Raw genomic sequence first — 16,754 nt, 5'->3', positions numbered from 1 at the left:
GAGTTTTTATGATTAATTTTTTAGTAAAGCGTTTTTACCACAAGATACAAAATATATAATGGATGTAATAGCATCGGCAGCAAAAGCGGCAAATACTTTAGATCGGATAGGATCGAATGATAGATTAAGATAATTCGTCTTATTCGTTTTGTTTTTACAAAATGTGTTTTTTGTTTTGTTCTTGGAAATGCAACGTTTTGATAAAGAATGATAACAGAAAGTGGAAACGAAACGAATTAGTAGTAAAAAGCGGCAATAAAAAATGAATAATAAAATCTCATGCAACATCACTACAAAATAAATAAATGTATGTAAATTAAATAAACAATACAAATTATAATATGTTTCGAGGATTGTCAGATTCATCATCTATCATTGTTTGCTGACAACTTTAACTGGACGTCAACGTCTGTCTGGATCTTAAGTAGAAGTACGAGTTCATGTTCAAGTCAAAGCTGGAGTTTGAGTTGTTGGTAAAAGTTTGATTCGTTCCAATTTGGGAAGCCTAAAGAATCTATTCTAACTTGCATTTTCTTTTGCACAGGGGGACTGCAACATGTTTTCGGTTGGATACAAAATTCGAGAATTGGTCAACGTCTAAAAATAAGAAATCAAATCAAATAAATGATTCAGAGAGTGAGGCATAAGCCCAAGATGACGATGAGTGAACTGCCGTAACTGATTGAATTAATTAAAATCATTTATGCACCATAAACAGAGTCATTTATTCATGTTCTCATGTCTAATGGCTGGTGTAGAACTACAGGTATATTTATGTTATGGGTGCTGTATCTACAATTTAGATTCTACATCGATGTTGTGCCTTTGGCCGATGGGGTCTGCATTGAAACAAACAACTTGTAGGTAATTAATTATTTTATTTTTGCCTGATCTAAATGTCAGTTTATTTTGAAAAGCGCTTGTACATTGAAAGCCAATATATGCTTCGAAAGCGAAAGAAAAATGAAATAAATTTCACGATTTACTTGAAAAATACATAAAATGTTGCCTTTCATTGTAGCCACAAAGTGAATAATATCCAGACAGTTCTCTGGTCTAAAAATATAAACGTTTTTTAGCTAATCTATTGGAAATTAGTTTTCAAAGCAACATTTTCCAAAAACAATTTGAAAATAGAATGGGTCATATACATATATAGTGTGGAGGTATATATCTATACTGTATGCTATGCATATAGATAATCTGGTCTCTGCTGGCAACTGAAATTCAATGTCTGCAATGGCTTTCGATATTTTCGCTCTTCACCGTTGCTGATGCTGCCTGCTGTTTCTATTGCTTCCCTCATTAGTGTGCAGCTTGTACCCCCCTTTTTGCTGTGCTACTTTTGCGCACGTTCATGATCCGGGTGCTCGGATATATCTGGTATCTATGGGGGATATCTTTTGGGAGCAGCACCGAAAGCTACAAAGAACAGTCTGCGCTAGATGTGTCATCCACAATATTTTATGCTAATATTCAAATTCAAATTCAAATGAAAAAATAAAACGTTCATGCTTGAGCGGAGGCGGGACAAATGTGCGTTTTGCACACGGCCCCAAAACTATTCCGACAAATGTTTCTAATTCCCAGGGAGGTGGAGGTGGGGCTACAGATTATACAGAACATACTGAATCTTAACATTATGTATATTGTATGTATTTTTAAAGTGCCTATGTCTGTGCCGTCTTCTATATATTCTCAACTATGAAAGTACATAGTGGTCTTATTTATATTTATAATTCCACTCAACTCATCTCGAAGGGGCAAGCTATTTTCTATTTGCTGAGCGCTTTTCTTTCGTTCACATTTTTATTTCTGAGTTTCACTCAAATTTCAAATTTGAAATATTTCGAATTTCGTTTTCAACCGACAAGCAATTCCCTGTTGATTGGCACTGCCACAAAAGAAAATGATCTATAAATATTTATATTGCAAAATACTTGTAATTATTTTTATTATGTTTTGTGTTTTCCTTTAATTAAACTTGCTTTTAGTTTGTTTTTTTTTTGTTTCTTTTCTTTAGTTAGAATTTATCGTGTTAAACATCTTCCATTTAGAATTGTTGCTTGGGTTCACATATTGAAATTGTTAGTAATAAAAACTCGTTCGTTGCTTTTTCAATAAAAAAAATAAATAAAAATAAAAATCATAGTTGAAGTAGAAATCGAAACTATAAAATTCTTTCGAATCGAATAATTCGTTTTAAAATATTCTTCACTCTCAAACTTTTACGACTAGTTATTGACAATAGTTGGACTTGTTGTTGTAATACGTCAGAGTATGGTAAGGATCCGTTACGTAAAAAAAATGTATAAATATTTTTATAGATTTTTTAAAATCGTTTTTTTTTTTTTGGTCGTTGTTGTGTGTTTTGAGCATTCTTTGGAGTTTTCGAACACTGTTCGCTTACGGTTTCTTGTTTTCTTGTTGTCGCTGTTGTTATCGAACTCTGGTTTTTGGTTTACTTAGTTTTTAGTTTAATCCTTACTTTTAACAGTCAGTTTGGCTGATGATTCGACTTGTCCCGTAGACGAAGTCACACGCACTGTAAAGATGCCCGAATCCTCCTCATAGGTGGTACCAATCAACAGGACGGCACTGTTGCCATCAAAGATCATCTGAAAAGAGCCACATAAATTGTTATTGAAAATCAAACTAAAAGACTTTTCTAAATTGGGGGAAATTAGCGGATTTGGTTTTGTATTTAACCTACCTGGAAATCGGGTGTTTCCGGAATCAATTGGCCCTCGCGGAACCATTGGACGCTGGTAGCCTTCACCTTGCCTGTGACCGTGGTCTTGAACTGTGCAGGCATGCCCTCGCTGACGGAGACATCCTTTAGAGCCGTAATGGTTGGTGGAGCATCCAAATTCTCGATGGGACGCACCTTCAACTGAGCACTGGTCTGAATGCTGCCCAATTTGTTCTCGGCGACGCACTTGTAGGTGCCCTCATCCTCGGGGAATGCCTCCGAGATGATGAGCTGATAGTATTCACCTTGACGCGTCATCTGGAAGTAGCGCGATGGCTTCACGAAGTTCTCGCCACGCATCCAACGAGCTGTGGGCGTCGGCTTGCCATCCACGCGACAGCGGAAAATCACCTTGCTGCCCTCCTCAACAGATTGGCTCTTCAGTTGCTCAATGATGTGGGGAGCCTTCTCGCTACCTGGTGTGGTTGGCTTATCGGGCTTGCTGGGAGATTGAACAACGCAATCGCCATCGCAGCGTGCCTCACCAGCGGCATTTACAGCCACACACTCATAACGACCAGAATCCTCGGCGAAGGGTTCGATAATGAGCAAAGTGTGCACGCTGTCCTCCTCGAGCATCTTGAATTTAATACTTGGCTGAATCTTCATGCCATTCTTCAGCCAGTACACATCCATGGGGCGAGTGCCAGTTACCTTAGCATCGAAACGAGCCAATTGGCCGGTGGCGACAGTGGTGCTCTGAATGGTGGTCACAAAGCTTGGGGGCTGAATGCCGCCCTTGCCGGCGCGTCTACGCTCCTCCACAACCAAATTAGCACTGCACTTGGCAGTTCCGCCACGGTTCTCGGCCACACACGAGAATACAGCCGAATCCTCAATGAAGACTTGGCGAATAATCAGAATCGACTTGCCGCTGAACGTGTGAATCTGCAGATCGGGTGAGTTTTGAATGGGGAAACTCTCGCGGTACCACTTCACGGTGGGCATGGGTTCGCCCTCGAACTCCACCTCGAACTTGGCCTGCTCGTTCTCGAAGACACGGCATGGTTGAATCTTCTTTGTGAAGACAGGTGCCTTGGCGGGCTTAACTGGACCCTTCACAACGCGCTCCTGAATGGTGCCCTTGTGCTCCACTTCGGTGGTCTCGGTGGCAGTGATCTTGCGTGTAATCTCCAAGTCACCCTGGATTTCCTTCTGCACCTGTTGCTGCTTGTTCATGTGCACTTCACGTCCATGCACAGAGGACTCTGAAGGCTCGGCTGTGCCCTTTTGTGGTGCAGCCTTAACCTGAGTGGTGTGGGTTTGCTCTTGACTGTTAAGAAAAGGGAATTATATTAAAGTTTGGTTGATATTAGACTAAATGTTAAAAGTACTTACAGATTTTCTTCATAGGATTGGGCCATGCCCTTGGCAGCCGAGCTGCTCACAACCTTTTCGCCAGGAATGGCGTATTGATGGTTATCCTTGCGCAAATTGGTCTCCTTGAGAAGCTGCTCGGTTTCGAGTTCCTGCAACTTGTTGTAGTACTCCTCGCTCTTCTTGGCCTTGACATTTTGCTGCCAGTCGGGAGTCTGGGGCTTGTATTGCTTGGGCTTCAGGTGCTCAACTCCCTTCAGGGTATGGGCGCTCTGTTCGGACAAATATTGCTTACGCTCATCGAATACCTTTACCAATTCGTTGTCCTGACGCTCCTTCTGATAGGCGGTCAATTCATAATCGTACCAGGCTAAATTCCAAAGCAAATTCACAAGTTAATCACACATTAAGGACTACGAGTAACGGCAAAAACTATTACAATGAAAATACAACTATTGACATGCATATTTGAGTAAAAAAATTAACAGCATTCCTAAAAAGCTTTAGTATTAGTACATGAATTTAATTAAGTAGAAAATATGGTACAGATGATAGTCAATGATCGTTAAGATTAGATTATGATGAGATGATTATTTCTAACAGAGGTTTGATAACTCCTTTGCGGTTTTATTCAATTTCATATGACGACAGACAGAAGTTGAATGCTCAGCCACAGTTTAGAATATAGACAGATAGATAGAGAGAGATTGATATTTTTAAAACACACACTAACAACTTGCACAACCATACTACCCATGGTCCACGATGATACTTATTTTGTTGGAGTCCTTAGTTCTTCACGTTCAGAATCGCTGAATCGCTCCTTGGTGGCTCGTTGAAGAGACAATAACAGGCTCTTTGGAGGGAATTATTTTGGGATCATAGGGTATATTGTATGAGGGCAGTTTGTGATTCATTTTGTTTGATCTATTCTGTATCTATATTATATCTGGATATTGTGGTTTGTGATTGAAAAGCAATAAACTTGGGTTCTAGTTCTACTTGAACTGTATTAAATACCATATACTATGTATAGAAATCAATGTTTGTATGTAAATATTTACAATGCGTATTTATTGTGAATTTGTGTGAGTCTTTGCTAACTAAAAGCTGCGAGGGAAGCACCAAAAGTATCGAAATTTATTACCGAAGAAAACTTTCTTTAAATTCTAAATCATTTGTAATTATTTTTAATTTTGGGTCAACCTTCGCACTGTATTAATTTCTATTAGCTGTTAATATAGTTCATAAACAGATATTTTGAAATATATCTGCATGAATTGCATTGTATTTGTGTGTGTAAAATAAGTGTATATTGAACTTACGACGTGGTGAATTCTTAAGCACATTGCGATAGTCATCGGAACGAGCCACAACACTCAATTCGGTGGAAGCAATCGATTCACCCACAGAGTTACGGGCAATAACCTCAACCTTGCCAGTATCGTATTGACGGGTCTTCGGGATATCCAGATGGAACATACCATCGTTAGTCAGCTTGTAACGCGAGCCCTGTTGAGTAACACGGAAATAGCTTTAATCTTGGCACTTCTAAAAACTCTTACAGCAATAACTTACGTGAACAACAGTGTGTCCATTAATCAGCCACATGACACGAGGACGTGGATGTCCAGTGACACGAACACAGAATCTGGCAGGATCGCCTTCCTCAACAGTCTGTGGCTCCAGCTTGCTGACAAACACGGGCTTCGTTCTGGGCTTCGCATCAGGATCAGCAGCCTCAGGCACACTAAAAATGCATCAAAATAACCACATCAAAAGGGTTTCAAACAATAAAGCGAACTTTTTGATACTCACACTTGCCATGAGGCTTCCATTTCACGAATGCGATCAATGCTCTGCATGTGAGCGGGCAGTTGAGAATCGTAGACAATGCCAGGCTTGCCAGATACCTTGATGATGGCGCGAGTCTCGTCCATGCCGTACAAGTTGGTGGCACGGCAAACGTATTCGCCACTATCCTCGGGATAAACCCAGCCAAAGTTCATGGCAACATAACCGAAATCGTAGATGGGCTGGAAGCGATTCTCTGCATAGACAAAGACAAATTAAAAATCGCGCAATTTATAAATATAGATAGGAATACTTACTGTAAAGCAAAGGTTTGCCGTTGAAGAACCATTCGACCTTCATGTTTGGATCACCAACTGGTGCCAATTGGCACTCGAATTTGGTCTTGGCCATCTCTGTGAGCGAAGTCTGCTCCTTGATCTGGGTAACAAAGCGAGGTGGCTGCTTGCGATCAGGATCGAACAGATCATCCTCGGTCAAATGCACCTCAGAAGTGTACTTCTTGATGGTAGCCTCCATCTGAGTGAGCGTTTCTGAGCGCTTCATGCCGCGAGGCACCTGGTTCTGCAGCAGAATTGTTGGCAATTCTAATAAGGAAGAAATAAAGATAAAAATTAGGCTTAATAAATTCAATTGGTATCGTGAGAAAACTTACTCTTGCAAGAAACAGTTGCCTTAGTGCGATCCTCGCCGTGATTATTGACGGCACGGCAGACATATTCGCCAGAGTCATCGCTATACACATACAAAATGTCCAGAGAGACGAAGCCCATGTCGAAAACGTTTCTATAACGATGACCCAGAGGCAGAGGTTTGCCATTGCGATACCATTCCACGCGCAGACTAGGATCAGTCTTAGGCTCCACTTGACACTCGAATCTCACGGCCTCAGCCTCTTCGGCAGTTACCGAGGCGATCTGGGTGGTGAACTTCGGTGGTCCAAACTGCTCTTCAACAACCTTGGGAGCATCTGGGATGCGTCCACGCTCCAGTTCCTTCAGCTTCTCGGCAGTCATGCCCTCGGGCAGCTGCGAGTCATACACAATGCTGTGCTTGCCCTTACAGGTAACCTTTGCGGTGGTAGTAGCAGTGCCCCACTTGTTAGTGGCGCGGCAAGTGTATTCACCAGAGTCGCGAGTATAGATGTAATCGATGTCCAGAGCAATAAAGCCGAAATCATTAAGTTGATGCACGCGAGAACCAGTGGCCATAACACGTCCATTGTAGAACCATTCGATACGCATTGTTGGATCGCCGACAGGCTCGACGCGGCAGTCGAAGTGAATCGGGCCACCCTCGGGGACGTCCAAGTTATCCTTGATGTCCTCAATGAACTTGGGCGGGTTGGGTTGCTCCTCATCGATGACAATCTCTTCGCGCTTGTGCATGCTCTCCTCCAACTTCTGCAAGCTCTCCGTGCCAGTGCGGAAGTTTGAGGGCAGTTGTGGTTCCATGACAATGCCTTGACGGCCCTTGACCTGCAACTTGCACGAAACAGTGGCCTCACCGTGCTTGTTGGTTGCCTTGCAGGTATACAGACCCGTATCGCGTTGGTAGCAGCCGGCAATCTCGAGGATGACAAAACCAAAGTCGTTGATAGTCTTGATGCGGGAGCCAGCCCACAAGGCCTTGCCATTGTGGAACCAATCCACACGCATTGATGGATCGTTGATAGGCTGCAGGCGGCACTCGAAGTGCGCCAGCGAATTCTCAGAGATGACCATGTCGAATGGCGTCGTGATGAACTCTGGTGGTTTACCAGAATCGTCCTCTGGCACAAACTCGGTGTTGCGAGAGCCAAGACCCTCGAGCTCAGCAATGCGATCAATAGTGCCCTCCATACCCTTAGGCAGTTGGGATTCCATTATGATGCTGCGCTTGCCCTGGATCTTCATTGTAGCTGTGGTCACAGCCTCACCATATTCGTTAATAGCACGGCACGAATACTCGCCAGAATCCTCGGGATAAACGGGAGAAATCTCCAAGATGACAAAGCCAAAGTCGCAGAAAGTGCGGAAGCGAGATCCCGCCTTCAATGGACGTCCATTCCAGTACCATTCCACCTTCAGCTTGGGATCGTCAGCGGGCGTAATGCGTGCCTCAAAATGAGCATTTTCACCCTCGCGCAGATTCTCAATGTTCTCTAACGGCACAGTGAAGACAGGGGCCTTGCCCTTGGTCTCCTCGGTGGTTTCTTCGCGAGTGCGCACCATGCTGTACTCCAGATTGGCAATCTTCTCCAGGCCGCCTTCCATGCCGCGTGGCAACTGCGAGTCCAGAATGAGGCTGGCCTTGGAGGCGCACTTCAGAGTAGCACGTGTCACATCTTCGCCGTACTTGTTATAGGCGCGACACTCATAGACACCAGAGTTCTCCTCGTAGCAGTAGAGAATGTCGAGGATGACAATGCCAAAGTCGTGGAAGGTACGGAAACGATGACCATGTGGTAGTTTCTTGCCATTGAAGTACCATTCCACCACCAAGTCGGGATCCGTGATGGGAGTCAGACGCGCTTCGAAGTGAGCGCTCTGTCCCTCAACCAGCTTGGTAACATCGCTGATCTGGGTAATGAACTTGGGTGGCTCGGCAACCACAGGAGCAGCGCCAGCTGTTTGTTGTCCCTGAGGACACTCCAGCTCGCGGATGCGTTGCAGAGAGTCGGGCTGCAAGCTGTCATAGAAGACACCGCCGCGTCCACCGCAGTTGAGGGTGGTGCGAGTAAAGTCTTCGCCATACTTGTTCCAGGCGCGGCACACATACTCGCCACTGTCGTGATCCTGCAGATAGGCAATATCCAGGACGACGTAGCCAAAGTCCGAGACGGTCTTGATGCGGTTCGAGTGACGCATGAGCTTGCCATTGTGATACCACTCGACCTTGAGCTCCGGATCGTTGACTGGAATCAAGGTGCATTCGAAGTGAGCCGATTGGCCATCCTTCAGACCCTCCAACGGCTGGATGTGCGACGTAAACTTGGGCTTCTGGCCACGTGGCTTGTCCACACACTCCAGGGTGCAGCTGATCTCGGCTGAACCGTACTTGTTGGTAGCACGGCAGGTGTAAGTGCCGGTATCTTCGATCTTAGTGCCGAGCACTTCGAGGGCAACGGTGCCAAAGGCGTAGATGGTGCGCACGCGATGGCTTGCCTCGAGTACCTTGCCATTGAAGAACCATTCGATGACCATGCTCTGGTCGCCGACTGGAATGAGGTTGGCCTCATAATGGGCCAACTCACCCTCGCCAATGTCCACAATGTTGACGAATTCGGTGGTAAAGCGAGGAGCAATTCCTTGCTCTGGTTGCTCTGGCTTGCTGCCATCCTTGCGCAGGGAATCCTCTAGATCTTGAATCTGTCCAAGACCCTCGGCGCCCTTAGGATGCTGTGTCGAATCAATGATGTTATCCTTGCTCGAACAGAAGATGGTGGTCGAAGTAAAGGCCTCACCAGCCTTGTTGTAGGCTTTGCAGGTGTAGATACCTTGATCTCTGGAGTACACCTCAATCATGTCCATGGTCACAAAACCAAATTCGCTAGTCATCTTGAAGCGAGAACCATGGTTCAATTGCTTGCCATTGAAGTACCATTCGATGAACAAGTTGGGATCCTCCTTGGGCTCTACATTAGCCTCCAAATGGATGGGCTGTGCCTCGGAGAGATGGAACTCCTGCTGCAATGGCTTGGTCCACACTGGTGGTGGATACTGAGTCTCCGGCTTGGTCGTCTTCTGAGCATAGCGATTAGCCAGCTCAGCTTCGGTCTCCTGCACAGCTTCCAGGCCGCTCTCGCCCTGTGGATGCTGGGTATCCAAGAACATAGTCTTGCCACCGGTGCACTTCAATGTGCCCGACGTGGTGGCTGATCCCTTGCTGTTGGTGGCCTTGCAAGTGTAGATGCCGCTGTTCTCAGCATAGCTGTTGCTCAAATCCAAAGCGCAATAGCCAAAGTCATAGATGGACTTGAATTTAGCAGCTGCCTGCAATGGTTTTCCATTGTAGAACCACTCGATGCCCATTGTTGGGTCACGAGCTGGCTCCACATTACATTCGAAGCGCACGCTGTCGTTCTCCTTGCACTCAATGTTGTTCAAATGAGTGATGAACACTGGAGTCTCATATGTAGGCTCAGGAGCCTCGGGACGTCCCTCCTTGGGTGCCTCCAACTGGCCAATGCGAGGCAGCGAATCTGGATGTAGAGATTCTGCCTGCAACCAGTGACGATCTTCGATCTTGAGCGAGGATGTGGATACAGCTTCGCCCACCTGGTTGGTCGCCTTGCAGGTGTAGATGGCGGAGTCATCCTCACGCAATCCGTTGATCGACAAAGTAACCAGACCGAAATCGAAGGTGCTGCGAATGCGAGAACCGGTGGTCAGAGAGATGCCATTCTTGAACCACTCGATGCGCAGATTAGGATCAGCGCGTGGCTCAACCTGAGCCTCGAGCAGCACATGCTGGCCCTCGTGCAACTTGTCGTAGCTCTGCAAGTGCGTGGTGAACACTGGCGCCTGCTGTGGTGTCGAGTCCACAAACATCTCAGGCACACGATTCATGGCAGCTTCCTTCAGACGAATAGCCTCCCAGGATTCGGGAATCAAGGGCTGGCCATCGATGTTGGCCTTGGTCTTGACCTTCATGGCCGTCGAAGAAACAGCCTCACCAGCTTCGTTGTAGGCGCGGCACATGTAAACGCCAGCATCCTCGGGCACTACAGCAGTGATGTCCAGAGTAACGAAGCCGAAGTCGTGAGTAGTGCGCAGACGTGAGCCCATTTGCAGCTCCACGCCGTTGATGAACCACTCGAACTTGAGCGAAGGATCGCCCACGGGCACCACACGTGCCTCGAAGTGGGCATGAGCGCCCTCCCACAACTCGGAGGGACCGGTCAGCAGCTGGGTGAAGATGGGCTTCTCGAAGAGACGCTCTGGTTCCACTGGACGAGGAGCCTGAGGTTTCTCCAGCTGGTGGATGCGACTAATGCTGTCGGGATGTTGGGTGTCCATCAGAATGCTGGCCTCGCTGACCACACGCATCGAAGCGGTGGTAACAGCCTCGCCCAGTGGATTGACAGCACGGCACATGTAGACACCCTCGTCCTCCTTGCGGATGTGTGAGATGTCCAACGAAACATAGCCAAAGTCGTGTTGCTTGGTAATCCTAGAGCTGTCCTCAATGAGCTTCTCATTGCGGTACCACTCAACCTTCAAGTTGGGATCACCGACGGGAATCAGACGAGCCTCGAAGTGAGCCGTTTGATGTTCGTTGATGCGATCGATGTTCTGCAGCGGTTGAGTGAACACTGGACGCTGGCGTGTGCCAGGTGTTTCAATCTCCTGGCGCTGATGAGGCGCCGTCGACTCCAGCTTGCGAATCTTCTCAAGACCCTCGGGATGTTGGGTGTCAGAGATGATGGTACCACGGGCAATAACACGCAGATTGGTAGAGGAGACAGCCTGTCCCAAAGCGTTGACAGCACGCACCGAGTATTCGCCAGCATCTTCAGCCACGGCATGGGTAATATCCAGCGACACATAGCCAAAGTCGAAGGTGATGTGGAAGCGAGCTGCCGAAGGCAGAGGCTTGCCATTGTGGTAGAACTCGATGCGCAAATTAGGATCATGCACAGGTGCCACTTGGGCCTCAAAGTGAGCAGTTTGACCCTCGTAGATCTCCGTGGATCCGCGCAGTTCGGCGGTGAAGTGAGGTGGACCAATGGGATGATCGCCGACCTCAGTGCGAGTGGTGACTACCTTCGATTCGAGTTTCTGGATCTTCTCCAAAGCATCGGGATGCTGAGTATCCAGAATCATGCTACGACGATTCAACACACGCACATTGCAAGTGTTGACAGCCTCACCCAGCAAATTGGTAGCCTTGCACATGTAGGTGCCAGTATCCTCGCCATAAACGTAGAGGATATCCAGAGCAACGTAGCCAAAGTCGTGGGTGGTGCGATAACGATGGCCAGTGGGCAATTGCTTGCCATTGCAGAACCATTCCACCTTCAGGTTGGGATCGTTGATGGGCTCAACGCGGCATTCCAAGTGAGCGTGCTCGCCCTCCTTCAGATGCTCCAAATTGCTGAGCGGAGTGAGGAAGATGGGCTTCTGGCCCTTCTCCTCCACTTCAACCTTGGTGGGTGGAGCATAGCTTTCCAGCTGGCGAATCTTCTCCAGGCGATCAGCATCAAGTGTATCCAGATCCAGTGTCTTATTTGCTGTATGAAACAGAGACCACAACGATTTAAATATATATTTAATGATTCAATCAAGAATTCAGCTCTCGCTTAGGAAGGAAATCTTTGCTTACCTGTGACGTTTACAGCACAAGTCGTGACAGCTTCTCCTACAGCGTTCTTGGCCTTGCACATGTAGGTGCCGGTGTCCTCGGCGTGGGCATACAGAATGTCCAGAGCAACAAAACCGAAATCATAGGTGGTCTTGAAGCGATGACCTGTCTGGATGGGTCTACCATTGCAGTACCATTCCACCTTCATAGTTGGATCGTTCACTGGAACCAAAGTGGCTTCCAAATGCACTGGATTGCCCTCGTTGACCTTGGCATTACGCAATGGGCGTCCGAATTGCGGGCGCTCGGCATGGAACTGATCCTCATCAGTCTTGCGCTGGAAGCGTGAAGTATCTTCCAGATGCTGGATCTTGGTCAGCGCCTCCTCATGCTGAGTTTCATGGATGATCGATGAACGCGAAGTGACGTTGAGGACAATAGAGTTAACAGCCTCGCCGAGATTGTTGGTCACACGGCAAGTGTACTCGCCGCTGTCCTCCGCATAGACGGTAAGGATATCTAAAGCGGCAAAGCCAAAGTCATAGGTGGTGCGGAAACGATGGCCGGTGCTCAATGGCTTGCCATTGTGGAACCACTCAACCTTGAGGTTGGGATCTGGATAGGGCTCAATGCGGCACTCGTAATGGGCGCTCTGGCCTTCATGCAGATTGCTGGGTCCAATCAACTTGGTAACAAACACCGGAGCACTGGTTACAGTGTATTCCTCCTCCTCACGGCGCTGATACTTGCTGTGATCCTCTAGTTGATGGATCTTATGCATGGCAGCCTCGTGCTGGGTCTCCAGCTGAATGGCAGTCTTGGACTGCACAATCAAAGAGGCCGAGGTCACAGCCTGACCCAGTTCATTGACGGCACGGCAGGTGTAGGTGCCTGAATCCTCGGGATTCACGTACTTCATGTTGAGGGCAACATAGCCAAAGTCATGCATGGTTGTGGTGCGATTAGAGGCTTCAATGGGCTGGCCATTGCGCAACCATTCCACCTTAAGGTTTGGATCGCCGACAGGAATCAGACGAGCCTCGAAGTGCACGGCTTGATTCTCGGCAACGCGGACATCGCGCACCGGCATCGTGAAGACAGGGGCCTGCGAGACGAATTCATCCTGGACGCTGATGCGTTGACGCTTCGATCCATCTTCCAGATGCTGCAAACGTGGCAGAGCAGTTTCGTGTTGCGACTCCAAATAGATGGACTTCTTGGTGTGCACCACAGCGACAGCTGAGGTGATGGCCTCACCCACGGCATTGTAGGCACGGCAGGTGTAGGTGCCGGCATCCTCGGGCAGTGTGGCCATGATGTCCAGAGCCACGAAACCAAAGTTGTTGGTCTCGGTGAAGCGAGAGCCTGACTTGAGTGGCAGATTGTTGTGGTACCACTCAACACGCATCGAAGGATCGGAAACAGGAATCAAGCGGCACTCGAAGTGAGCACGTTGGTTCTCCTTGATCTCCACGTTCTTCAGCGAAGTGGTGAAGACTGGCGCTTGCTTGGTGCTCTCGTCAATCTCCTCACGGCGACTGTAACGCGAACGATCCTCCAAATAATGAATCTGCTCGAGACCCGCCTCATTCTGGGTAACAGTCACGATTTGCTCGCTGCTGCGGCATTGCAACTCCACTTGAGTCTCATCGGAGCCAATCAAGTTGACGGCACGGCAGGTATAGATACCTGAATCCTCAGCAATCAGACCCACAATGTCTAGGGCAACATAGCCAAAGTCATGAATGGGACGGAAGCGATGACCAACAGTGATGGGACGTCCGTTCTTGAACCATTCCACCTTCAGATTAGGATCTGTGATGGGCTCAATCTTGCACTCAAAGTGGGCATGGGCGCCTTCGCGAGTGTTGGGCAAACTCTTGGGGTGTGTGAGGAAACGTGGACGAATGTTGACCACTTCATCGACAAACTCGCTGCGACGATAACGCGACGAGTCTTCCAGATACTGAATCTTCTGCAGACCCGACTTGTTCTGGGTTTGCGAATCAATGAAATCGTTCTTGGCAATGATACGCACGGAACAGGAGGTGACAGCTTCGCCCAGTTGGTTGCGGGCTTGGCAGGTGTAGACACCCGAGTCGATGGCATAGCAGCCAAGTAGATCTAAGGCGACGTAGTCGAACTCGTAGGCGGGACGGAAACGATGACCAGTCTTCACAGGGGTGCCATTCACGAGCCACTCGATGCGCATGCTGGGATCACCTACGGGCTGCAGACGGCACTCCAGATGTACATTGGTGCCTTCCATGGTTTCAATGTTGTGCAGCGCACGTGTAAACTGAGGTGCCTGCATGATGGTGATATCCTCTTCCTGGTGGTGGCGACGACGCGAGTCCTCCAGCAATTGAATCTGCTCTAAGGACTGCTCGTTCTGAGTCTCAGTCACCACATCGGTGTGATCAATGACACGCACACATGCCGAAGTGTGGGCAGAGCCCAGATGATTCGTGGCACGACAAGTGTATTCGCCAGAGTCGGCAGCGGTCGCCTTAATGATGTCTAGGGCGACGAAACCAAAGTCGTAGTAGGTGCGGAACCGGGAACCGACGGTGACGGGACGTCCATTATGGAACCACTCGACGCGCATGGTGGGATCACCCATGGGTTCCAGACGGCACTCCAGATGGATGTTCTTGCCGTCGTGGATGGGTTTGGGATCGGTGAGAGGTTGTACGAAGACGGGCTTGGACTTGGAGATCTCCTCGATGTCGTATTGAGGCTCCACGAACTGCTTGTTCTCCAAATTCTGCGTCTTCTCGTAGAGGCCGCGATGCATGCTAGATGTGTCGATGCTGGAACGAGCTGCAAAGCGAAAGAGTTGTGTTGATATAACTTTTCATAGCAGTTACAAATAAAAGTACTTACTTTCCACTACCATCGTTGCTTGCAACTGAGCTTCACCTAGCTTGTTTCTGGCCACCACAGTGTAGACACCGGCATCCTCGGCACGCACCTGGGAAATATCCAGGGCGACGTAGCCAAAGTCGTAGTAGGTCTGGATGCGATTAGCGGCAGTGATGGCGCGACCATTGTGATACCACTCGATCTTCATGCCCAGATCGCTTTGTGGCTCGACGCGGGCCTCAAAGTGGGCGCGTTGACCCTCCAGGATCTTGGTGGTGCCCTTAAGTGGGCCAAGGAAACGTGGCGCTTGCGTAACATACGTTTCCTCCTCCTCACGGCGACCGTAGCGCGAAGAGTCCTCCAGATGTTGGATCTTCTGAAGACCACCCGGATGCTGAGAGTCAGAGACAATCTCGTTCTTCGAAATAACCGTCAACTGGGCCACGGTTGTATCCTGTCCCATGGCATTGTAGGCACGGCAGGTATAGGTGCCGGCATCGTAGACAGTCAATTGTTTAATGGTCAAAGCGACGTAGCCAAAGTTGTGATAGGTTGTGATGCGCGAGCTGGCCTCCAAGGGCTGACCGTCCTTCAGCCACTCGACACGCATGGTGGAATCACCCACAGGTTCGAGGCGTGCCTCAAAGTGCGCATGCGCGTGCTCGCGAAGATCAAATTGGTTTTGAATTGGTGTCTTGAATTGAGGTGGCGCAATTGCCTCTGGCGCCTCATGGACTTGACGCCGTTGCTGCGACTTGCGATAGTCCTCCAATTGCTCGACACCCTCAATGTAACGCTGCTGCTCGGGAATTCCGAGGTCAGCAGTGACCTGGGAGCGCGTAATGACGCGGATGTTTGACTGGCTAATGGCCTCGCCGATGCGATTTACGGCCCGCACGGTATAGTTGCCAGCATCTTCGGCACGTAGGTGCAAAATGTTTAGGGAGACATAGCCAAAGTTGAAGATGGCCGTGATGCGGGAACTAGCCGTGATGGGGAGACCATCCTTGTACCATTCTACTCGCATGCTGGGATCATTGACGGGGGTAACTTGTGCCTCGAAGTGCACATTCTTGCCCTCCTCGAATTCACCCAGATCACGCAATGGACGTATGAATTGTGGAGCTTGATTCAACAACTCCTCTGAGCTCTCCTGGCGCTGATAGCGTGAATAATCCTCCAGCTGATTGATGTACTGCAAGCTGTTGGGATTCTGCGACGATTGTTCGATCGATGGACGCTGCACCACCGACAAAATGGCGCGGGATTCAGCCACGCCGCTGGCGTTGCTTACGCGGCACATGTATTCTCCCGAATCGTGGCTCATGATGCTCAACAGATCCAGAGCAATGAAGCCAAACTTGAAGACAGATGTGGCGCGGGCACCTGGCAGCAAATAAACGCATGATTAATTGAAGAACAAGAGAGAATATGTAGGTAAACTTACTGGCTGCCAGCGGACGTCCGTTAAGGAACCATTCGACGACCATGGTGGGATCGCCAACAGGTTCGATGCGCGCCTCCATGTGCACTCGACCACCTTCGGTTTGCTGCACATTCTGCAGTGGGATGATGAACTGCGGTGGTGGATAAACGCGATCCTCCTCGCCAGGTCGCAGATGGGGCTTGGCGCGTTCAACATGACGCAGATAGATGATTTCAGGGCCAAGGATTGGCCTGTAAAACAAAGCAAAAGTTGCAATAAGTTTTTTGATTGCCTTTT

At 48.4% G+C, this 16,754-nt stretch overlaps 1 protein-coding gene and 1 long non-coding RNA gene across 2 annotated transcripts in view; one reads left to right on the top strand and one right to left on the bottom strand.

Annotated features, from left to right (window-relative positions):
- The window catches only part of LOC132791072 (uncharacterized), a 51,375-nt gene that overhangs the window by 12,672 nt on the left and 21,949 nt on the right, over positions 1 to 16,754 (top strand). The window lies entirely within an intron of this gene.
- LOC132791070 (titin) overlaps positions 1 to 16,754 on the bottom strand; it is a 79,341-nt gene that overhangs the window by 57,276 nt on the left and 5,311 nt on the right. Inside the window, 11 exon segments of the mRNA XM_060799853.1 lie at positions 2,489 to 2,618; positions 2,714 to 4,025; positions 4,091 to 4,439; positions 5,395 to 5,581; positions 5,648 to 5,819; positions 5,888 to 6,119; positions 6,181 to 6,468; positions 6,537 to 12,095; positions 12,188 to 14,989; positions 15,053 to 16,417; positions 16,479 to 16,708. Coding sequence (XP_060655836.1) covers positions 2,489 to 2,618; positions 2,714 to 4,025; positions 4,091 to 4,439; positions 5,395 to 5,581; positions 5,648 to 5,819; positions 5,888 to 6,119; positions 6,181 to 6,468; positions 6,537 to 12,095; positions 12,188 to 14,989; positions 15,053 to 16,417; positions 16,479 to 16,708 — 12,626 coding nt within the window.

The sequence above is a fragment of the Drosophila nasuta genome, chromosome 3 (genome assembly GCF_023558535.2).
Source record: "Drosophila nasuta strain 15112-1781.00 chromosome 3, ASM2355853v1, whole genome shotgun sequence".
NCBI classification, from domain to species: domain Eukaryota; kingdom Metazoa; phylum Arthropoda; class Insecta; order Diptera; family Drosophilidae; genus Drosophila; species Drosophila nasuta.
Note: the sequence above shows the minus strand (reverse complement) of the source record. Positions and strands in the feature narration are given on the sequence as shown.